The 25,614-nt window shown below is 39.4% G+C and overlaps 1 protein-coding gene across 2 annotated transcripts in view; it reads left to right on the forward strand.

The window, feature by feature from the left end:
• The first annotated feature begins 10,457 nt into the window (after positions 1 to 10,457).
• LOC137290192 (laminin subunit alpha-like) overlaps positions 10,458 to 25,614 on the forward strand; it is an 87,908-nt gene continuing 72,751 nt past the window's right edge. For both annotated transcript variants that reach the window (XM_067820909.1, XM_067820910.1), the window contains exon 1: positions 10,458 to 10,890. In XM_067820909.1, coding sequence (XP_067677010.1) covers positions 10,516 to 10,890 — 375 coding nt within the window. In that variant the 5' untranslated portion in view covers positions 10,458 to 10,515. The remainder of the gene's footprint in view (positions 10,891 to 25,614) is intronic.

The following is a 25,614-nucleotide window of genomic DNA, read 5'->3' on the forward strand; positions in this document are numbered from 1 at the left end:
ATAGATCTATGCTGGTGTTGTTTATCATTGGATTTTCTGATCCAGACTCCATGATTTACAGACCACCGCTGTGAAGATGGAATATTGTTGAGTGCAGCATTAATCAACAACCAAGCCAAATTATTTCAGATGACACTTCCGTTAAATAATCATTCATGATAAGATTCATGTGTCGTTCTTGTACCTAGGGTTGGTCTATTTTATGCATTTCACGACCTTGTCTACTCTACTTCCTGGGGGTTTCTAATAACTCTTATCTTGCACCACCTGGGAAATAAATGATGTTATTAAAATGATAGTATGAAAAACAAGATAGACCCAATATTTGATTGTGCTTGATATTCTGGACTGCCTCCTGGTTAAGTAAGCCCTTTCCCGAGGTTATATCACAGTCCTCAATCTCATTTAAGTCTCGAAATATGTGTAATTTTGATAGACACAAACAGTTCCTTTTACATTTAGAGGAACCCCATTTATATTGGAGATTCACAATCCAAACCTGAGAAAATCTAGATTTTCTTCATTAAAGGCTTTCGCACTATAGAAAGGGCTTTTCGAAAGGGTGAATAGTGCTATCCTCGACCATTGCAAGTGTTTTTTAAAGAGAAATGTGGCTATGTATTGTTTCCAAACCGTTCGTAAAATGTTCTGAGTGCCCTGCTTGAAAGCGATTATGGTGCTGGGATCCGTCCGATTATCTATACATTCTAGAAACAGCTGTTGCCAGCCACCAAACAGTGACAGTTATTCTTGACGATTAAAACATTTTGCAAAGAAAAGCTATGGAACCTTTTCCCGAAGCATGAGCAATGTATATAGAGAATCTCACCCAAGTGTCTACTGATATCAAATATATCAACATGAGTTGATAACGTAACAAACATCCGAGGCTTGCCAAGGATATTTTCACCTTCATCAGCGGGTGTTGATATAATTGATATCAGTAGACACGAGGGTGAGATACTGTTTATAATCCAAACCTGTAAGACGGCAACACTGGAATCTTCTGAATGCTCGTGAAACACAGGGCGCGCTGAATGGACATACACAGTTTTACCTCTTCCAGCAGATTAGGGTATTTATTTAGCCGATTTATGACTGATGTCGACCACTTCTCTTTTAGAAAAGGATCACGCTTCTACGTACCCTGCCTTCTTAATTGTATACCCACGTTTCAGTTAGTACTCCCAAGTACTTCCCAAAGCATAGCACGAAGATTGATTCTGCGTCCACTGTCTTGTCAATTCTTACCAACGGTTTGAACATACGGTAATTTTTAAAATAACTCGATACGTATTACATGTTTCTGAAAGGTTATGTCACAGTATACAGTACGCAGAATATTGCTGATGTCCTCCACGTCTCTACCACACTTTTACATCCCACTTCTGGTCTGTCTCGTACCCACGATAGGCGGCACGGTAGGGTCTACTTTTCGATGGTTTTCGGTTTAGAATTTAGTTTCTGAAAGGTTAAGTCAGGATATATAACACACACGGCGTGAGATATGTCTGCCAAGAACAGACTCACATACCGACATACCAAACCTCGGCCGCTACTCCAGATGATAAAGTAGAATCGTATATGTAGCCTTATCCAACATAGAAAAAATATGGTGCGTTTTATTTCGTTGGAATCTGAAGTGAGATTGATGAATTTTCATGAGTGTACGATTATCAGAACATGTTGAATGACACCGCCTGTTTCATACGCTTTACCTTAACATAATTTTCCTATATCCTTCTTGGAACATACGAGTGAGTGAGTTAGGCCAATGCCGCTTTGAACAGACTCCGTTATATTATAGTGAATGAGCTTAATCTGACAGGAAAGTGACGGTGGTTCTGACGTAGAACGCTTGGATGAAACCAACGACCACGGGTGTTGTGGTGGCTTAAACCTCTAGTCATAACTGAAACACACCAAGATTTCAGGCCACAATCGCATGTGCTGGTGTGCACAAAGGACACATCTGTGCAAATCGAATTTTGTTTAAAGCAAGTGGGATCCGTTTCTCAAAGCTATCGCAGCGTCACGACTATAGTGTCTCCTATATAGCGGGCCCCGTTTCCCGTACCACAAAGCTACGGTAGAGCTAGGACTGTCGTACCTCTTATACTGGGCCCCGTTTCACAAAGCTACGGTAGCGCTAGGACTGTCGTACCTCCTATACTGGGCCTCGTTTCCCGTGCCACAAAGCTACGGTAGCGCTACGACTGTCGTACCTCCCATACTGGGCCCCATTTCCCGTACCACAAAGCTTCGGTAGCGCTACGACAGTCGTACCTCCTGGGCCCCGTTTCACAAAGCTGTCGCAGCTCTACGACTGTCGTACCTCATACTATAACGACTTACCACAGTCGTTGCTCTTCGATCACTTTGAGGAATAGGACCCTGGGCCTAGTTTTTCGAAGCTCTCTTATGGCTAAGAATTTCGTGTGATAATGGTAATGAATGGCAGTTATGACCATCTTAGCCCTTAGCTCTCTTAGCGCTAAGGTATTGGCTCAATGCACGATGCCAACTCCTATACTTTAACACGGACTTACGACTGCGGTAGAGCTAAGATTGTTTTGTAAAGAGGTCCCTGAGCTTCTTGCGCGCTCCTTTACACACAAATCACACAAAACTGAATTATGAGTTATTCATTCAGTTTGCATCCACCAGAACGTTCATATATTCGGTTGTACACGCACATGTAAACATGTATATGTGTTTAAGGCAGCATTCTATGCTAAACTGATAGCTTAATTTAACCCTGAAATGTCCTCCATGATTCATCGCTGAAACACGAAGACCAACATTGAAACTCCTCGCTCAAAATCAACCGACACGCTAACTGCAGGGCGTTTGCCCCTTAAGAAAGCCAAACATGGTTCTTTGGTAGGGAAGAAAACATGACTGCGTTTTTGCGCCTCTTCCTAGCAGTATTCCAGCAATATCACTACAGGGAAACCAGAAATGGACTTCACACATTGCACCATGCCGGGAATCGAACGACTTACAGCGAAACGAGCGAACGATTTAACCAGTAAGCTACCCCACCGCTCCTAATTAACAAGGGACACAGGGTAGCGCGTTAGCCTGTCGCGGACAGTTATGGGATTCAATTTGATGCCATGCCTTCCTGTACAGGAGACGAGAGGAATCCCAGTATTTTACCCGATGGAAATGTTTGAGCTTGCTTTGGTTGGGAGTTTGTGTCAGCAAACCTTTATATAAAAGCCTAATCAGAGAGAATGTTGGATTCGAACCAACTTTAATGTGTTCCGGCATGCCAAAAGTACGCACTTCAACTCATCGAATTGCGGCGCAGTTGGGAATCTTGGTAACAGTCTGTTCGGAAATATGCTTAAAATGAATAGTTTGTTACCGAAGGTGTTGAAAAATAGATACCATGTGACGGAAATACAATGAAAATACATAGACGTAAAAATATTTAATGAATACAGTAAAAATGAAAAGATACTTGGAGGAGGTTTTCAGTAATTAACAACACTCTAGCACCCCTACCAGATACGAATCAGATGGCCCCTTCCTCGGACCCAACGGTATGTTGCGACATCTCATTTATTGATGAATTTGGGGGGAAAATATCTTCTGATTTAATCTGATTAAATATGATACATAAATTATTATTTATAATCTCTTGTGTGAGTGTTAACAGTAATGTAACCGTGTGTCAGAAATCCCATTTGTGGCACATTAAAAACAATGTCGGGGGTTATGTTGTTAATAATAGATAAAAATGTTCAGCCCCCATGTGAAGAATGTCAACAAAAGAGCATCTTCAGCCAATAAATCATTGCTATTAACATGACAGCTATAACATAATTCAGTCCATCTTTCTTATATACAGCTCTTACACGACAGTTCATGCAAACCTTATACAATACATAAATTATACAATTATAACGAATATATCCAGTCGCGTGCTAAATTAGGTCTAAACATATTAACTCTCTTTCCACGCTTGACACGTATACGTGAACACGGCGACTAAGGTCGACCTCAGCCTTTGGACTGTTGTTAATACCGGTGTAACAAAACTGAAACAGCAATGTGGAAGCACGATCTTTCTGTGGGACGAATGTAATGTGTGTTCGTGGATTCATGTGGTTAAGTGCAACGAATTACGAAGACTATAGGTGGGTCAAGTGCATATTGAGGGGTGATAAATATGTGGAAAGGCTGTTTGTTTTATGTATCAAATGTTTGTGTAGTCCCGTGTGGGTATTACTTGGCTGCTGTCAAATTACACGCGTCTAGAGATGATGTCTACACTTTATTTGACGCTCCGTTTAGTAACGCTTACCGAGTGATTGTACATGGATCAGATACAACCTACTGAGTGAGGAGGAGAGCAAAAAATATGACATAAATTTACAGAAGTTGAATAAAACACTATATGCGATGAGAATATCTGCATACCCCAGGATAAATCTAAAGAAAACCGTTAAATACCTTGACATGGAAATGATAACAAACGTGAAAATAAAACATGTATCTGGTAAGATAAAACTAAACGTGCAACTAGAATCATACTGACAGATAAACTAAACGAAATACAGTACATGCACATGCATGTGGTAAGTGTAAACTGAAGAAGACCAACGAGACCATGCACACAGAAAGGCGAAACAGAAGTCACGCTAGCAAGACCATGCATATATAAAGGTGAAACTGCAGTAACAGCAACAAGACCATGCACACGTAGAGGGGAAACCTATGTAACACCAACGAGACCATGCATACAGATGGTCATGCACACAGGAAGGTGAAATTGAAGTGACACTGACGATACTATGGATACAGAAAGGTGTAACTGAAGTAACACAAACGAGACCATGCATACAGAAGACCATGTATGCAGAGGGGGTGGGGTGGGCTGCTATGTAACATCAATGAGATCTGCATGCATACAGAAGACAATGCATACAAAAGGGTGAAACCTATGTAACACCAACGAGACCATGCATGCAGAGAGGGGAAATCTATGTAACATTAACGAGACCATGCATGCAGAGAGGGGAAATATATGTAACACCAACGAGACAATGCATACAGAAGACCATGCATACAGAAAAGTGAAACCTATGAAATCAGAGACCATATAATATGGTCTCTGATGAAACATAAAAGAGAACATGTATACAGAAAGGTGAAACTGAAGTAACACCATAGCACCAACCACTCACATAATGTGTGGAAAAGCGTTTGGGTATATATTTGTTATTGCCTGACATAGCAGTGCAGTCATGTCAGGAGACGCTGTGTTTATATACACCGGACAACCACGAGATAAACCAAGACTGCATTCACACCATAGCGCTTTTTGAGTGCTTATGTTGAAATCAAAAACGATTTGTTAATTTAGAATTGTACCTACTGAGCACAAGATTCAAGATCTGTTTATGAATAACGAAAACCGTATAAGAAATACACCCGTCCTGCACAGTTGGGGGCAGTTTTAAAATTAGACTGTCTTACAGTGTCTGAATTTACGTACACCCTACCCCTGCCCTAAATGAAGCATATCTAGGTTTCCTCAGATTATGGATTTCCCATCTGACCGGAGCTCCATTTCAAATTAAATGGGTTTCTTTGTTGCCATCAAAATAATATACTGTGTACATATTCGAAGACTAAGTGTTAGTCTACTTGTATAGCTCTGTCAAACTATTTCGACTACAACTGAGTCAGCAAAATGAATAAATGCGCGTGAGTTTGTGATGCGGCTCGCGGTCGCCTGTCAGCCGGTAGACTGCATAGGGTAGGTGTAATAATTCATCAACAGGGAGCAACCAGTCGGGTTATCTGATGAAACCTACATTCTGTGCTCAAACTATACGAACACTGACCATACATTATAGTGACAGAAACAAATATTTCCTGTTTAGTTGAAAAGGTGCCCCGGTGAGATGGGAGATTCAAACGAAATCTAATTTGCTTCATCAATGGGATTTAGCATTGCAGAAAAGGCTGGACTGTAGGGAAATAATGTGGTTTTGGGACTGTGAAGCGAAAACTGCAAAACAAACGATACAAGAAACATGAAAACATGAAACTAAAGACTCGGGAATTAGCTGTGTGCATGCAGATGCTAAAATGAACACATACACGCACCCGCGCACTCACACTCACGAAGAGTGTGCATGCAGCAGATAAAATAAGAGAAACGCCAACGAGAAATGCAGATGCATTAACATAAAGACACACACACCATCATATAGATGTAATATTGCTGAGTGTGTCGTAAACAACAAAATCTTTAAGACACAGTAGGAGACTGGGTTCTGTAACAAAAGCGCTATGTCAGTGTGTCCTTCAAAGAATGTCACCAAAACAGACAAAAATGCCCCAGAATAAGCGATAAGGCTTTTAAAGACCGTTTAATAGACGAAACGGGATTGTCAGCAATGTACAAAATATTTACTTTTGTACATTTCTTAAAAATGACTCTATCGCTGTTAACTGGTTGATTCAGTGTTAGAAGGTTTCCGAAATTTTATCGAGGCGAATATATGAGAGCCCTATAATAGACTTAACGCGTGTACTCTACCCATGAACTGGTGATCTTGTGGAAGTGTTTGGTCCTTATCGATGTTTTTATATGATGGCGACATTGTGTCTCGTTCACTGGTCAGGCCTCTCTTTTATCCAGTCATAGGTTCCATGACAACAGCATTTGGAACCAGGATCATTTCTACACTGCTTGTACTGTTTGTCTTGCTCACATCATGGCAGTCTGAATTTACTGAAGAGTAAAAATGAGATTACTGTATCTGCTTGTGTGTCACAGCAATATTACGATAAGAGAGTCAGAAGTCTTGTATTTTCCGTGGGTCTTACAAGACATATTTCAATGGTTTTGTGAAATCATTCTAACAAACATGAAAATGTGATTTCTTTATCACTCATTTACCAACCCCCTGTGTGCCTTAAGGACATATATGTCCTTCCTCTTCAGTCCTCACTTTGAAGCCCAATAAAATTCGAAACATATCACGCACAGAAACAAACTACACAGTTTTGAATTCTGCGGTAAATTATCTGTTTCCTGATTTTATGTCGGACAAAGTTACCCGTGAAGGTCTCGGGGTAGAATAAGCCTTCAGCAACCCATGCTTGCCAAAAAAGGCGACTATGCTTGTCGTGAGAGACGACTAACGGGATCGGGTGGTCAGGCTCGCTGAAATTGTGCAGATCGATGCTCATGTTGTTGATCACTGGATTGTCTGGTCCAGACTCGATTATTTACAGACCGCCGCCATATATTGGCTGGAATAGTGCTGGGTGCGGCGTAAAACTAAACTCACTCATTCACTCGAACAAAGTTAAAGTGCTTAAAATAATAATCGCCTTTATGCCTTTGTTATCACTCTCAGTCTCCCTTTTCGATAAAAGGACTAATAGTGTCCATTATTACTCGCCCGTGGAAGATACTGCAGAAATTGAGACGTCCCAATGCTAATGTCACTGTCGCAGTTTCACTAGACCTTGCTTGACTGGTGGAAAGATGAGAGTCCCCACATTGTTGGCAAGCTTTTATCAGTTTATGTTGGCGGGTAATAAACAGAATATTAAACTCGCTTCCGTGAAATACCATTTTCATTTAACTCGTTAAAGATTAAGTATCAAACTCGTTTTCGCTCTTATGATACTAAATCATTATCTCGTTTAAAAACAAATGGTATTACCCATATGGTCGTTTAGTATCCCCTGTCTGTCTTATAACCACAAATGTCCAATGACGTCAACCTTGTGCAGTTATGACGTCATCTTCAGTGTAAGGTCATTCCGACCATACGTCACAACAACACTTTAATGCCGCCAGCATTGCGTCCGGATGACGTAAACATTACACTGGTACCCGTCAAGGTGTTCGTAGAGAATACTAAACAATGTCTCGTGTAATACCATATCTGTGAAACGAGTGAATGGTTTGATATCTGACAAGCGAAAGATGGTATTACACAGGACATAGTTTAGTATTTTATTTATTACTCAACCAAATATTAGTAAAACAATATCGATCAAAGCATTTCTTACCTAAAATTTCAACACTCAGCTTTCCGCTTGTCAAGCAGGGTCCAATACTAGTGTGACAGAGGTATTAACATTGTGACGTCATAACGGTAAATCATTTTTTGACGTCATACGTAACGACTCACGAAATGTTATTACACAATGTGTAAAATATAGAGGATACTAAACGACCTTCCGTGTAATACCACGAGTGAATGATTTGGTATCAAACGAGCGAACGCGAGACTGATACGAAAACTTTCACGGGTTTGATAAAAATGGTATTTCAGTTAAGCGAGTTTAGTATTCTGTTTATTACTGCCAACACAGCTTGACAGAAACTGCGCCTACAGTGTGAGTACTCCCAGTTTTCCTCGTGGCAAACAAGGTCCAGTACCATGCACTGAGACAGCGGCATTAGCAGTGTGACGTCATAACTCTGAACCCTTATTACGTCATACATCTAGCGGTATTACACTAGTGTAATATTACCGCATGAATATTACACGGGGTATCTTCCACGGGCGAGTAATAATGTAAAATTATTAATCAGTGATATCTTCAACGGGCGAGTACAAATGCACATACGCTTGTTATGGTTGGTATGTCAAACTTAATTATATGTATCATCAGAATTAACATTCGTTTGCCTGCAACTAGGATCCAGGCACCTTTTGTGCACAACGATACATTTCTTTTGTTTATCTGTTTTTCAAAATATGAAACGAAATTGATATATGTTCTAGTTTTCTGAAACTACGAAACTTTGTTATTATATTACGTTCCTGAATTCGAAACTACTTCGAACGTTCAATCAAGCATCACCTGAATCACGTTTTATTTGTGTAGGATATGAGGATTTGGTTTACCATCTTACCATCTTGCCATTTCGCTGCATGGTACATTTCTGTCACATGACCAGACACGGGCAGCAACGTAACCCATGCTTTCAATGGGGACTGTAATGAGACTGACCTTTACAGGCGCACATTGTATGTGAACAAACAGACATTTAGCTCAAATATTGTGAAGTGACTTCATACCAAATTACAGGAAATAGATTCCGTCGACGGAAATGAAGGAGATTCGCGGTTATGACAAACCAGTGAATGATTGTGAACGCGTGTATACCACAGTCAAGATGAACGCTTTTGTCTTCAACTTTGTACACACTTTAGAATAGGCCGACATGTTGGTATCATAGTTCGACTGGTTCCTCGTATGAAGTCAATCACACAACGCGGTACCTTTGCGGTTACCTCTGTCTAATAGGAAACGACGCCACGCCCATACCAAATTATTAACAAATAAACATTGGCAAAGAACCGACAACAGCTCCGCTTGTCTCTCTAAACATTAACAAAAGTTGTGAACCGTGCAGACACAGAAATTAGACTGCAGTTGCCGATTGTCTCACAAAACATTAACAAAAGTTCTAGGCCGAGTATAGGCGTAGAAATTATACGACAGCTTCCGATTGTCTACGTTTTAGACTGTGGAGACGTCGAGGCAATATATAAAACACTCGTGTGTTCTTTATCTATTTCTTACACTACATTACCATGCATGTTGAGTGGCAAATTCACTGTATAGCAAATCGAAAATTTTGCAGTTTACCCTCAGTAAAATCTTTTGCGAATGCAGTGAACCCCTCTGGAGCTACTTAAAATGCTGTACCTCAACAATGATAACAGAACAGGGAAATGTCTCCTGACATATCTGACCACTACTCAAGGCATGAAATGTTTTCAGTGCAGAAGTAATCGCAATGTCCCTCGGGTTCGCGTTTCTCGGAACAGGCAATTTTTCTTCACAGAATTGAAATAGCAAATCGTTTCTAGTTCAGAACGTGGGCGACTGGGACAACAAAACCTGCGGTTGAACGACCGATAAAGTAATATGTACATATAAAGGCAGGATGGGGGAAAAGAGTGGGGGGAGGTGTTGCATATTGTGATTAACAGTACAAACATATACACTGCCCTTTAAAACACATCTAGCATGTTATACCAATCGTTATGGTTGTAAATACTGAAGCATCGGCAAACCAAACAATTGTCCTCGTGTAAATAGCGATATGCCTTTCATTCAGTTTTATTGTTTGTCGATTGTCGGCTCGTGGTATGCCAAGAAACCGCAAAAACTCCCATGAGATAATCAGTGGCTGTCAGCGGGGTTTGAGCAGACGATACACTCCTTTTAACTCTGGGCGAGTCTATCATTTTTAAGGGTGACCGACATGCCCCGCTCGCTTTATGACTATTGAGAAAAAGATTCATCGGTTCCCGTACTACATCGTACTCGACAAGAGATAGTCTATAAAACTGTAGATAAAGTCTTGTTCCTCTTGCGGCGGGCGAAAACGGGGAGAAAACAGATTTCAAAGGCGCCGGCGACAAAGGCCTTAATCCCCGTGCAAGTAATGGATTTGCCCGGGTGCTTATTAACCAGACGGCTCCCCTCGAGAGAAGTTTGTTAGGTTTCAAGATGGCGGGAGGAAACCCCCCTCTCCACTGTTTGATTTTAATATTTTTATGCAAAATATACACCAGCAATGCACGTGTATTGTCTCCACCATACTTTAACTTAGCTCAAGGGAGGAATATCACAGCTTCAGCGACTTGCGGCGAGGATGTCGCGAGTCCCGAACTTTTTTGCCGTTTGACAGGAGCCACAGGACGAGGAGCGGAATCGAGGGAACTCATTCAGGGACAACTTTGTGACTATTGTATGCCCGATATTCCAGACCAAGATCACGGACCCGAATACGCTATAGATGGATCACAACGATGGTGGCAGAGTCCTCCTTTATCCCGAGGTGTTCAATATAACCAGGTCAATCTTACCATCAACTTGGGTCAGGTAAGTTTGACAAATTTCAAAACTTTTAATTAAATCCATCAAACTATGGCATCTTCTCTGTTCAGGGGAAAAAAATAAGTTTTTCTGTGGCATAGTGTTCTGTCCCTGAAATTAAATGTTTTTTTTTGTTGAAAATGTACATCTTTCATTGTGTTGGAATTTTGATGATATGTTTATCATAGCATAGAACAGGCACATTTAAAGATGCTGACATCGTACTTATTTCCTGCCCACGAGTCGCGTACACTAAACAGAAGCTGATATCATACGGCTGACTAAGCGAATATCATAGACCGGGGTAGACCGGTGGAGCAGTTTAACATTGCACCGAGAACGTCTACTTAGTATATTGCCGGCGGAGCACGCGTGAACGATGTTGATTGCACTTTGTCAGGCATTCCTGTACTGTTTGATGCAAATGCCCTCTGCTGTGTGCCACAAACAGTGATTTGCTGTTCTGTAAAGTTTATCATCTGATGCTTGGGGTCTGTTCATATAATTATGACTGACTTTAACAAGGAAACAATGAGAATTACTTTGATAGACAAAGAAACTGGGATAATTAGTTGCCTTAGCGTTTTGGTAGTACCACTAGATATGTACGATTTGACAGTGTCAGAAAATATTTTTTTCAGTACATGTATTGAATATGTTAAAAAAATGTGTACATTAAACTGATACCCCGTTAAGTTTGAGATAATTATCAATGGTGTGCAACCCACTCCTCAAGTGTATTTCATAATGATTAACCAGGTAAAAAGCTATTGATTTCTTACGTATTGAAGCAACAATACTTCAGACCTTATCCCGTGGTTGTGTTACAGCTTAGACCTTGGAGGCATTCAAGATCAATGGGACGTGAAATGTGTATTATGATTTGTTAACTACCAAGACAGGAGGTCAATACAGATAAATATCACCTAAACACCTGTCTGTGGGTTATTCTTACACCCAGAAGAAAGGTGATTGTGTCTTGAGGATTACTTTGTGCAAACATGTAATTCCTTGATTTATGGATATTCCTTGTATGGGTATGAGCAGTGAAGGGCAACAGCTTAAGCTAACTTCATCACACACTGGGATCCCAAGCTGAAAATGCTGTTGTAATTGTTCAACTTCTTCAAAAAAGTAATCTTAATAGTTCTTACCATTTGGTGTTGCTCAATGTTGCACAGGGTAATCTCTATTGTGTTTTTGTTCCACATTGCTCAGTATGTACATTGAAGAAGTTTTTCTACCATTTCATTGTTAAGTTGTGGAAATGTTTCCCTAACAAAGCAGCTTAAATGATGTTCAAACTTTGTGTGTTCATTGAGTGAGATAACTTTTAGATGCTTGATTGGCCTTTTAGAAGATGGTACTTGATGAACATAGAGAATCTTCTGCGTTTTATTTTCTTTTGATTCCTGAACACTTTTCAGGTGAACCTTTTGAAGGGATCAGAGGAAGCCCTGAAATGTATTCAAGAATAAAGAGAAACCCAGAAAATTCTCAGTGTTCATGAGATAACTTCTGTTTAATTTTTAGAGTGTAAAATATGTTCTCATCAAATTGTAGTATGAGGACTATACTTGCAGCATTTCTTATCTTAAGAAACCAAATACGTGGGATTTGAGATTTCCTGAAATGGTTGCAAGTGTGTGATTAACCCTGATGAAATGAGAGAGTGAAGGTTTGACTGATTTATTGTTGACAGACCAACAACTCTACTGCTAAATCAGAGTCAGCACTAATGCACTTGCCAAGGGTTGAGACTGGCTGCTGACCATCTTGGTACCCTACCTTTGTCCCTTTCCTTTGTCCTAGGTTGAGTGGAGACTACTGATTTAATGGTGCATGTGACCTGCTCATTGTGCCAACAGAAACTCCTCTGAAGTCATTTATGTAACAGACGGAAGTAGTGATCATGTTTACAGCTCCAGATAAACATATTTCTTTAAGTTGATAAATATACGACAGATTTATTGCATTCAATTTCCCCTGAACCATGTTTCTTCTGTTCTGCAAACTGTCATATAAAGTAGCTCCTGCAAAGTTACACAATTTATACAGAAAAAGATCAGTTTTGTCCCAGTCTGAAAATGCTGAATGAATTTACAGACATTTGAAACAAAAATTAAAAGCTCAAAAATCGTAATGCATTTGAAATGAGATGGACAGTATTTGTTAAGAAGTACAGGCTATATTAGTAGTGAAAAACCTTCAAAACATGTTATGTATTCATATAGATTCCAGTATTTTCTAACTTATGTTGTGTTTCTGCAAAATATCTTTTCCCATACTATAATGTTTATGTGTTGGTGTTAAAATTAGAATGAAACCTACATTTGGTAACAATGTGGAAGAATGCTGAAAGCTGACAGTGATGTATAATTGAAGGGTGGTAAGGTAAGGTGCCAGCGACTGGGTTTATGGTATCAATATCACAGAAATAGTCCCTTTAGATGTCAGTTTTTACTGCTTATGTTGTTATTTCTACTTCATGTGACACAGTACTCACTTTCAGCACTCACAGGCTTAGCTGACCTTTCCACATGAGGAAAGAAACACAAGCTTATACTGCGTAGGAAGTTCCCACTAGTGTATCTATCAAGCCATGCGGAGTGGGAGTTAATGCCATGCTAAGTACTTTATTATGGCTATGAGAGGACTTCGAAGAGTAACAAGCATGAAGAAATTTCTCTTTTCAAGCCAATAACTTTTTAAGGGTTTGATCTGTTGAGTAGTCTCAGCACAAGTTGTCTAAAATCAATTGTATGCTTGCAATATCTTGTCCCTGCTTAGCCTTAAGCTCCATTTGGTGTTAATTAAGTATATCTTATCTTGTCACTATCACAAATCACTATACATGTTGCCATGACCATTGTTATTTCTTTTAAGTAAGTTTTGACACTTTGTAGGCATTAGAACGCTTAGTCTGTATCTTTACATAATCTTCACAACAACAGGATTAACTTCTGTCCTAGGATGTACACTGTCTCAGCATTGTCTGGACAGGGATAAGATCAGCTAAGATCTGAACATGTGAACAATGTGGTTATTGTTCTAGAAACCATGGCATTAGGGTATTGCTATTACTTACCAAATTTTGGCAGGGCATTGTTCTGTAAATTTACCAAATTTGGAAAGAATACTTGAACGTTTTGATGACAATGAGCCACTGTCCTTCAAAATGATTTGAACTGTAGTCCTACAGTGTAAGGCCAAAGTGGTACTTGGTTATCTGTAAATAACATTGCATCACATGGTGAAGTGTAATATGCTATCAGTGCTTGGTGACCCCTTCAGTATCATGTGGTGATAACAGGGTAAAGGGGTGCATAATGTCCACTTCCCTTATAAATCTCAAGCAGCCAGTGTCAAGCACTTGACTAATCTGACATCTGGAGGGCCACACACAGATCATACACTAAACTTAACCATGTAAGCAGGTGCTTGATAGAGATGTTAGCTACCTGTGTAAAATGTTTGCTTCTGTCCTTACAGATAAGATAAACTGGTACCGAGAAATTAATAATTTGTCATCAGAAACTTAGCAGATTTTGACATGGGTGTTCTACCTAAGATAACATATTTGCATAGCATTCTTTCACTGAATACTGTAGAACCTATCAAATTATTGATTTCAGTACAGCCCTTGATAATGTAGACATTTCAGACTTTGGCAAAAACTGAAAGCAAATATTTACTGAAAATATAGATCAAGGAAATGTTACAGTGTTTTCATCAAGAAAAAATGGTGATGTGTTCGGCTCTATGAAATGATACAGTTATTATAAGAGCAGATCAATGTAAATACCTCAATCTGATATTGAATCATTATTTTCTGACAGCAAAGATGTTATTACATGCATTGTCTTTGGAAGCTATGCCTTTTGAATCTTGACCAAGGATTTTTCTGCTAGCTTTCTGTCCAAAGGATGGCACTGATATGGTGATCTTATTTGTTAAGTAGAATCAGTTGGAATCTTTCTCAAAGCTTGTGCATGTGTGTGTTTTGTGTTACTACAGCACTCCAGGGTTGTTCAAAATTAAGGCTTTGAGGTAGCAAGTTTGCTATTCCAAATGCACATAGTAGCATAAGGAAAAAAGGCTTCTACTAGGTAAAAGATATTGCTACTATTTTTAAACCAGCTAGTAAGCACTTGCTACTGTATGAAATAAAGTTAATTTTGAACACTGAACTCACTCATTCACTGCGTGTAATTCTACAGGTATGTCTCCTGTGAAGCAAAACAGATTTTTGTTGTTGATTCGGGAGTGTATCAGAGATCTATACAGATGTGTGTACTCTGGGCATTTTCACCAGAGCAGGTGCTTGAAGCTTGGAGAATAGAATAGAGCATTAAACCTGTGTATTTATTTGACTCACATGTATGTTGTAGTGGACATAGTTTATTTTTTGGTAAATGGTAAGTAGTCGTTACTTTCCCTTTTATTAGTTTTAACAATCCTTCTGTTATTGATGATAAAACAGATGAAGAATCCTTTATCTTCAGTTAAAGTCTGATACTGATGGGGGCAGTCATCGTCTTGCTGGACATTCCTAGTCCTCTTGCATGGCACAGTTAACCAGATTTCTAGTTTCCCTGGAAACCTTATCATCACCACCAGTATCTTGTTTCTGTGATAACACATGTGGCTTTTGACCCACTTTCATGGCAGCTCTAAAACTGGCAAATCTTTCCAAGAAATACATTGGTGCCTCGGTTGAGCAAATTTAGGCATTTCGTTCCCTCATTTCCCTCATTATTGTACCCCAGCCCCAGTGAAATATGAATTACGGGTTTTTATGATATGATTTGCACAAACATGGTAAAATGTTACTGAATCACATTAATATCTATTTTTGTCATTAGTTTTAAGATTGATGTGTTGTACAATTTCATCAGGGAAAAGCTGGGCCTAGGGATAAGCTGTGTGTGCAGAAAATGTGAAACCTATAGTACCATAAAAATTCACATTTCTCCAGAGACTAAATTGTATATGCATAATAAACTTATATAGCCTTTTCAGCTTGCCTTGTCAAATATCTATGCAGGTGTACTGAATGCATGTTTGACTGTATCATCTATTCATTGATTCTACTACAGTGAATCAGGCTGCTCTTACTTATTGAATATGAGACACTATGTCTTTGTTGTCCTTATGTTACAACATTGTATCAGCACAGGTGCAGGGGGATGTTAGAAGTTACCGCAAACAGCGTTTTGATCAGAATGTTTTTTACCTCTTGGTTTAAAGATACCAACAGTCAAAGGGTGTAAATATATTCTGAAAACTATATCCCCCATATAGATTCAAGTCCTTTGCCTTGTTTTTCAATAACGGCCAAAGATGAACAAGCATAATGGCCACATTATTGTTCATGCACCAATTCATTCTGTCATAGTATACTGGGATTAAAATCCCTAACAACCTTTAACGCTCAAGTAGTTCTGTTTTCATTCAAATTGTGTCCTGTTATGGTAAGGTCTTGTTCTATTAGGTTTGTGGTAGATGGATTATGTCCCCCTTTAACACTCCATAAACCTGTGAAAGGACCTCGGTGATTCAATGTGACACTGTAACACACGACATGAGTAGGAATCCTGAATCCTTTGCAGACCTTCTCCCCCGAAATGCCATGTTAAATAACTGGTCTAACTGTATGTCCTGTCATTCAGTATGTCAGATAACTTGGTCAAGTGGAATACTTGATGAAATAAAAAACATGCTGAATGCAAGATATAAAATCGGAGTTACATTTTTTAAACTAAAGAATTTTGTTTGCTAAGGTACACAGTGGGAAGACTCGAGATTTAACCACAGATTGTATTTTCTCCTCCTTGCATGATTCTCTCATATTTTTTATCACTGATGAAGTTACAGTCATAAACTAACCTTCTTAAACCACTTGTATCAATCGGGATATAATACGGCTACATAAGAGCTTGGTAAGGAATCCTTACTTTTAAATGATAGAATTTTAGTTTTTGAAGTCTCCCAGTTCAATGTTCAAGAGAAACTAAAACACCACTTGTGGAGACCCAGTGCAAGGGGTGCGAAAGAACCTGTCTGACAGGGGTTTTGCTGAGACAGCATATTGCAGCTGTGTTCAAGTGAAATCAACAGCAGCCTGAACTAGAGAGTAGATGACTACACTGGAGCTTAGAACCGGTGATGTTACATCCTGTAAAAATATACGTCTACAATAATTATGTTCATTATTGACAATCAAAAGGGGCCCAGGGCAATCTTTGTGTATAGCCAAGGCAAATCATTGTAGATTTTAGTTAGTTTGTATATTATTCTCTTGTATCTGGAGAAAGACCACTATGTAATTCATGTTACTAGTTATGTCTAATACTATCGACAACCAATCCTCAGTTAGTTCTCTAACAACAAGCATGGGTAGTACTAGGAAGGGAATTAGCAAGGTAGTTGGTCTGTCTCACAGTCCCCGAAACACATTATCTTTCATACTGCCAAAATTTGTGCAGTGCCAAAGCTGTAATGTCAAGATTTCCTCAGATTCAGAATTTCCCATCTGACTGGGTTTGTTTTCAGTTTACATGAAATTACTTACTTCTATCAAAATTATGTATTCAGAGACTTAAATGCAGACTCTCTGATGCATTGAACTGATGTGGCCCCCAGTTTACTTGTTGGGCTGATGTGAGATACCTGAATTCAGTGAATGAGCATATTGACTAAGGATGTTCTTATGTATGTAATACATACTAGGCCAGTAATTGTGAAGGTTGAATGATGTATTTTATTGTAAGCTACTCACATTCTTTCTGACTGTTGACACTGACATTGATTAAAGTAGCTGTCATGTATGTTGGTACTGATAGGTAGCTGGTTAAACACCACACTCATCAGGAAGCACTGACAAGCATATGTGGGTCAGCTGTCAATGTAGGTTTCTCTGTATGTGAAAGCAGCGACAATGGGGTATGTGTGCTTGCAGTATTGCTCTCACAACCTGATAAAATGGATAACAGAGTGGGTTTGTTCTTCGGCTTTGTTTGCCATGGTAGTTACTTAATAGTGAAGTCATCACTATCCCAGCTCTGAGGAGAGAGGGAGCTCAATCATGAGGCCCCATAAGTACATGAATCTGGACCTGAGAAACCTGGGGTTAATGTGTTCAGGAACATCCCACTTTTCCAGGATTCTGTCACACACTCGACCTCATTATTCTGCCTGACCACCAGATGCTTCCTCTTTTCTTAATTTTGAGGGGCAGTGGGATATGTTATGTGTGATGCCCCTTTCTGGTGTCCCCTGCCATGATGTTGCTTGAATATTGATAAAAGTGGCATAAAACAATACTCACTCACTCACTCATACTTCTGAAAAACATCACATATTTGGAAGATGCTGGACCCCCGGGAAACACAGACATTAACTCCAGATGAATATGTAGTTTTAACAATTAAACAATGAACTTCATTGGAATTGAAAAGGAGCCCTGATTAGTTGTGAGATTCGGTCGCAACCTGAGACACTCTAGACTTTCTTCATTTGGGGTGTTTGTGTTGTAGGAAGAAGTTGATATCAGAATAAAATAAAATAATGAGGTTGAGGGGCAGTGAAACATGCTAATATGCTATGTAGGGGCAATAATTAATTAAACCCCATTTCAAGGAGAAAAGGGATGATTGTGGGTAGTCTAGTGGTTGAAGCATTTGCTCATTAAGCCTAAGATGGGTTCCATTCCACCAAGGATACAATGTGTGAAGCCCGTTTCTGGTGTCCCATGCCATGATATTTATGTAATATTGATAAAAGTGGCGTAAAACTAAAGTCACTCACTCCCTCCAACAGAAAAGCTATTGAAAAATGTAGGTTAGGGAACAGTTATGTGGATCATGTGAATAACAAACTAAAATTTTGTTTGCCAAACCAAATCTGGGCAGCTTGTGTCATATCACTGTAAGGCAGAGCTGTTGTTCAGTGTTATAACATGTTACAAACTTTAACATGATTGAGCTGCACATATAGAGTGTGATAATGGCACGGTTTGGGTGAACTAGTTCAGTTTTAATGAGAGTTTACATGCCCACTAAACATGCAAACGAAGCAATGAGACTTTAGTCCTTGTTGTGCAATGTCTGTTTGTCAGATACCTACCATATCACAGTTCACAAATTGCTGCAATTCTATAAATAATTGTCGACCTTTTTGTTTGTACTTGGTGTTGTATAAAGCTGTATATACCACTTGTAGGATAACCATGATAAGGGCATGAGGAAGGTGTTGTATTGTGGTTACCACATAGTCCAAAGATTAGTGACAGAGTTTACTTCACTTGTGACCTTTCGGAAGGCTTGGTGCCAGCAGTATTAACATACTCTAGTTGCTAGCTGTATGCATGGTTCATCTGAGTTGTTTACAGAAATATATCATGGACTGGGCATGGGACAGCCTGGGGCATTGAAGTCACAGTCATGTAATGTGTTGCAGAATTGTGTCCCTTGGGCATAAAAGGACCCTGTGATGGGTTTGAAGCCCTAGCTGCCATGATTATGTTTCTTGGATTATCAGCAACATGCCCATGCTTATGCTTTAACAAAACTGAAACCTAAGACCAGTATCATTTGGGGTTTTCCTCCCATAGAAAGTCAAAATGGCTTGATATTGTTGAAAGTGGTCTTAAACTTGACTTGCTCATGGTGTGGCATAGACTAACAGATAGTCTCCAAAATGAACATATTTTACACACAGACAAGGTGAAGTCATGAGTTTAGATTCCCATTATTGTTTTCATTTATCATCAATACCCTTTTGGCATTATCTGTTCAACATGTTCAATAATGGTCTATCATCACCACATAAAGAATGAATCAGATTCATGATATATATGACAGGTTAGATTTGTAGATGCAACCAATTTTAGTGTAAAAGTGACAATTGTTGTTTGTTGTAATTGGTAGAAATTCTGTGCAAGTTAAAATTTGCTTTCAGTTTTCTATGTTGAATAAAAACATAGATGTATTTAACCAAACTCAAATTTCTCTTCCAAAACACATCCCACAATTATTCATTATCATGTTCTGTACCTTGTTTTATTCAGTGTATGGTCAAGTGAAGGAGAATCTGCTCTGTAATGGAAATTGTATTGCTGGTAGAAGTAGTTTTTTAACCATCTGCTCATTCGTTTCACAGTCGCTGTACCCCATCATTTTTCTTACTTCCCATCCTTCCCTGCAAAACTTGAAGCAAGTCTAGATTTCCTTAAATCTCCCATCTCACTGAGGGTCCTAGTCTGTTTCACAGTCCCTGAACCATATTATTTTCCCTACAGCCTAGCCATCCCTGCAATGCTGAAGCTGTAAATGAAAAGTCTAGATTTTTATAATTTCTGGTACATATTTGGAATTCTTTTCAGTCTAAAAGGATGTATTTGTTACAATAAAAAGTATATGTATTCAGAGACTGAGCATTAGTTAAAGCCATCTGCCTATACTACTGCATCATGCTCTCTGCACCTAGGCCTAACAAGTGCCCTCTCCTGCAGTGCAACAAAGACCCTCCTACAGAACAGAGGAACCAGGCAGCATGGTCTGGGGGCTATTGCAAGGAGGAAATGTGTGATTAATGCTCCCCTCTTGAGAACCTGATACTCTTGCTCCCAGACATTCTGTATCAGCTCACAGGAAATATGGCTGCCCTGGTGCTGATGACAGGAGGAAGGAGGAATGGCCACCACATGGCTCTGATCAGTCCTCAGTGTCAGCAGCTCCAGCCAACACCAGCCTAAGTGTCCATGTCTCAACCTATATTGCAAATATTTATCATTTAATAAATGAAGAATTGGTGGGAAATACAGAAGAAATTTCACTTTTCAAAGTTTTTAAGTCTCAGTAGAATGCTGAAATATGTCTGGTGATATTGAGCCAGCCATATGACCTCGCTGTATATTTTTTTTCTTTGCCAGGATCTTATTTTCATAACAGTCATGGAACAAGATACAGCTTTGCATTTTAAATCTCTGGCACCTTTTTCATTGACCCCTGACGGTCCCGGGGTTGAATAAGCCTTCAGCATCCCATGCTTGCCATAAAAGGCTACAGGATCAGGTGGTGAGGCTGGCTGACTTGATTGACACATGTCAACGGTTCCCAATTGCGCAGATCGATGCTCATGTGGTTGATCACTGGATTGTCAGGTCCAGATTCAATTATTTACAGAGTGCCGCCATATAGCTAGAATAGTGCTGAGTGTGTCGTAAAACTAAACTCACTCACTCACTCACCTTTTTCATTAGTTTGTGGTGCTATCAAGGTTTATAGGAATCGTTAGTCATGGTAATGGATACATTTGTTGATAACCAGCTCATTTTCAGATTTTTCGATTGAAACAAACAGCTCTGTCTTACTTAGAAAGGAGTCGAGTTGATGTGGAAAATTTAGAATGTGAGGAAAATCTAGATTTGGTTCATTTGATGCTTTTGCAGGGTGTGAAGGAGAAAAAGGTTTCAGTGACGATAAGATAGGCCTCCATGTCATATGCAGAAATGTATTTGACCAAAGTTGCATAGACTAACAACTAGGCTCTGAAATGAACCCATTTTACAGATAAAAGGCTCATAGTGAAAAAAAAGGTATAATGAACATGAGTCCTGGGACTTCCTTCATTTTCAGAAGTTGCAGCTGTGGGAATCTAGATTTGCCACATTTTCTATACTTGCATGGGCTTTCTTGGACATATTTGCTTCAGGGTCTGAATGACAGACTGAAAGATGTGATGCAAATATACTAAATGCCTAAGACACTTTTGGACACTAAACTATGGTGCTGTACATGTACAGATGTATCAGATTGTGTATCCGAAAGTATTTAAATAATGTTAAGAAGAGTTAGGGATATGGAGGTAAGTATGTGAAAGTCATGTGAGCTGTGTGCCCTATGCCAGTGAGTGCAGGGCATGAGCTGGGCTGGACAACAGGAGGAGCATCAGGATTGGGGGGTGTCAGTATAATGGATGGATGGTCCGGGCCACATGTCATGTAGCTGTGGTAGTACAGCATCCACACCACCTGCCTACACTGGCCATTAGCCATCCCCTCTGCCCTGTGATTGGCTGATTGTTTACACAGATGATAACATAGCTTTCTTGATATGTATTACCAGTACTTTGAAGGATGCAGTTAAGCTGGCACATGCATTTAACAGTTTCATTGCTATTCACCTTTGATATTCATGGACATCAGAAAAGAAATATTATCACAAAGAGTTTTAAAAGTGCCAGAGCAGTAGCATTGTGGTGTTATTAAAGGAACTACACAACAAATGTGATTACTTTACATGATCTCATAGAAAAGATTGTACGGATATGGTATGACACTATAGAAAGAAGTAGAGTATGGCATTTTGGAGTGACTAGAGCCATAAAGTTGTGTTATAGGGGGGACTTTTTAGCCAGGATGTAGAATTATATGAATGACGGGAGACATACAGGAGTATTATAGAGGTACTATATGGCCAGGATATGGCATTATGGGAGTGAGAAGAGCAATAATAAGGTATTATAGAAGGGACTTTATGGCCAGGATATAGCATTATATGAGTGAATAGAGCCATATAGGGGTATAGTGAAAGTACTATATGGCCAGCATATGGCATTTTTGGAGTGTGGAGAGCCATAAAGGGGTGTAATGAAAGTACTGTATGACCAGAATAAGGCATTACAGGATTGACTATAATGGCATTATAGAGCTGACTATATGATAATAGCATGGCATAGTGGAAGCTGTATGACCAGGCTGTGGCCTTATAGAAGAAATCATGAACATTATGCAGTATTGTAGAAGCTAGATTCTGATAAAAGATATATTTTGTGATCAGATGTGGCATTGTCAATGCTTTTACCAAGTAATCCTTTAAGAATCTATGGTAGAGAGTTTGCTCCTGCAATGCTTTTGGCAGGGATTTGCCTTTTCAAATGCTACTGTACTTCAACTTTATCAATTACCTGGAGGGTCAGTGTGTGCAAAAGCATTACCAATGTATCATGTTAAACAATGACAATAAAATTCTTTTTAGAATAAGAGACAGAGGGAACCTAAACCTATTGCTCTAAAAACATGCATCTTAATTTTGTGCATTTTATTGCAGCTGTATATCAGCTTACTGCAATAATGTGCAGCCTGGTGACACTTGAGTCAGAGGGTAGGTGTGTGAAGGGACTCCCATTGCCATGCTAATGAAATCCCCGGCATCAGGTGCTACCAGTGTGTGGGCATGTTGTACATACAGTTTGCTGTAAACATCAGGCAGGGGTCATGCTAACAGACCTGTGAGGGTGATTACCTACACCAGCATGTGTTATCCTAGGTGTTCCACAGAACACTGGAGAACATGCTTAAGTCATTGCTCACTATTTTCTCATGGGACATGCTTATTATGCTTGTTAACAAATTGTTAACAAATTGTTAACCAATTGTTAACTGGCAATGCTTAGTATTTTGTGGTTCCAGCTGTTACACTTTTTGGGAATTCTGGTTTATATTAATGATTGTTAATAATGGCAAAAAGTGTAGCTTGAAATGGATCAGGTTATAATTTTTATCCTATTAGATATTTGTCTTGGTTAGTCAAGCCAAATGAGCTTTTACCATATTTGCAGGTAACTGATGATAGGTAGTGGTTCATACCAAAGACCTTGGTTCCAAACTTTCAGGAACCACATTAGTCTAATCCAGTCAGAGAAACCCATTTCTTGTGTTCTTTTGTGATATTGCCTGAATATTACTTGTAAGCAAGGAAAATGCACACTCACTATTTCGCAGTGTAGGACAACAGTTGTGTCAGTGTTATAGTAATGCAGGTCATAGCCACACTGATCTAGTGAGCTAGTATAGTTTGATGCTGCTTGTAGCAATATTTTATCATTATCATAACAGGAGACACTAGAAATGGGCTCCACACAACCAGGTTCTACAGAGTGATAAACAAATGCATAATTATATTTATTTCAATAATAAGGCCTCAAGACCACGTAATTATTACAGATATTTACCGTTGGTGCAGCGTTTCCTAATTTTATCGATATGACAATCTTTGATCACAAGTATGCACCCCCACCCCCACATTGATCTAGACCAGTGGAGATCCGGGTAGAATGGGTCTTCAGCTACCCATACTAGCCACAAAAGGTGACTGGGCTTGTAAGAGGCAACTAACAGGATTGGGTGATCAAGCCCGCTGACTTGGTAGATACTTGCCATCGTTCACTTTTGTGCAGATCGATACTTATGCTGTTGATAACTGGACTGTCTGGTCCAGACTTGATTATTTACAGACTGCGGCCATATAGCCAGTATATTGCTGAGTGCATCACCACTGGTCGACCGCTGATTTTTTCATCCATACTTGCCACACTAACTTCAGAGTTATGCCATGAATGTTATTTCATGCCTTGTACAGCAGTCATTTCAGATACATGTGGTAGACGTGGACGGTTGGAGGTGTCACAATTTCCAGCCCCGAGAGATCTCTTCAGCATATATATCCAGATTTAAATGTAACCCTTCCCATAGTAACATGAAACTGCTCGTGTAAATACATTAATATATGAATGCTGCCAGTTTGATACAGAAAATCCTCTTAAACCATTGTGACACAATAAAACTCAAGGAAAGGCTATAAACTGGATTATTTTGTAGACAGTAGATTGCCCGATATTAAGGTGTTTCCATCTTCAAGTATGACAGTGATTATTTCCTTGCGCCAGGCTGGTGGAGAAGCTGTAGGGAAGAACTGAAACATGGCGTGATGCGTGGTGTGGTCGCTGAGCTATCACACGTGAAGTATTACAGGGATTATGTGGTATTGTGTCTGTCTCTGATGTCAGGTAAACTGTAACACAAGGCTGTATCATGGCCGGCATGTCGCAGACACTCTTGTTAGGGGTCTCAATAAAAGTTTCAGTTTGTTATTGTGAAAAAACTGTGGCTTTCGCAAATTAGTTTGGCTGCTGGTATGTTTGATGTTTGTTTCAGTCAATTTTAGAAGTGTAATCCATAACATTCTTTCTTAATATGAAAATAAGAATAATGATGTGATGTCCCTGTAATGTGGATTGTTTTAGGGTGAGTGTTAAGCTTTTCCGCTCTTTTTTGACATGGTGGGATAACCTAATGGTTAGAGCATTTGCTTGTCACTCGGAACTCAGGTTTGATATAATCTGTAAAGCCTATTTCTGGTGAAATTATCATAAATACACACTCACTCCCATAGGTTTCTTTATGCATTGTAGTTTTCAGTGTGAAAGAAATCATTTTTGAGTTTTTACTTTCTGTTGCTCACATAATGAATGAAATTTTCTCTTTTTCTGTGTTTCCTGTCAAAGCAGGAGTGCTTTTGAAGCTGTCAAGAAAGGAAGGTTGTCAGTTAAATTTGTTATGTTTGGCATTTGGCTCCCTAACTGTGTCATGTTTGATGACAATGTTATCTGAGTGAGGGGATAGGGCTCCCTTTGTGCCATCATTACATACATTACAACCCCTTTGTTATGGCCATCTCATTAAAATACTGCTGATGTTTAAATTCTACTCATGACTGGTACATTATTTATATAGTATTGTTCATGCATGTTCTGGACAAGTTCAGGACCTTTGACCAACAGTACTGTCGTAGGGGGCACCTGTTCAGGAATGTTGGTAGCAGACAGTGTACTTTAGCTAATCCAAATTGATGTTCTGACTGACTTGTGCCCTTGTTCAGCTCAGCA

This window comes from Haliotis asinina, chromosome 7, assembly GCF_037392515.1.
Source record: "Haliotis asinina isolate JCU_RB_2024 chromosome 7, JCU_Hal_asi_v2, whole genome shotgun sequence".
In the NCBI taxonomy this organism is placed as follows: Eukaryota; Metazoa; Mollusca; class Gastropoda; order Lepetellida; family Haliotidae; genus Haliotis; species Haliotis asinina.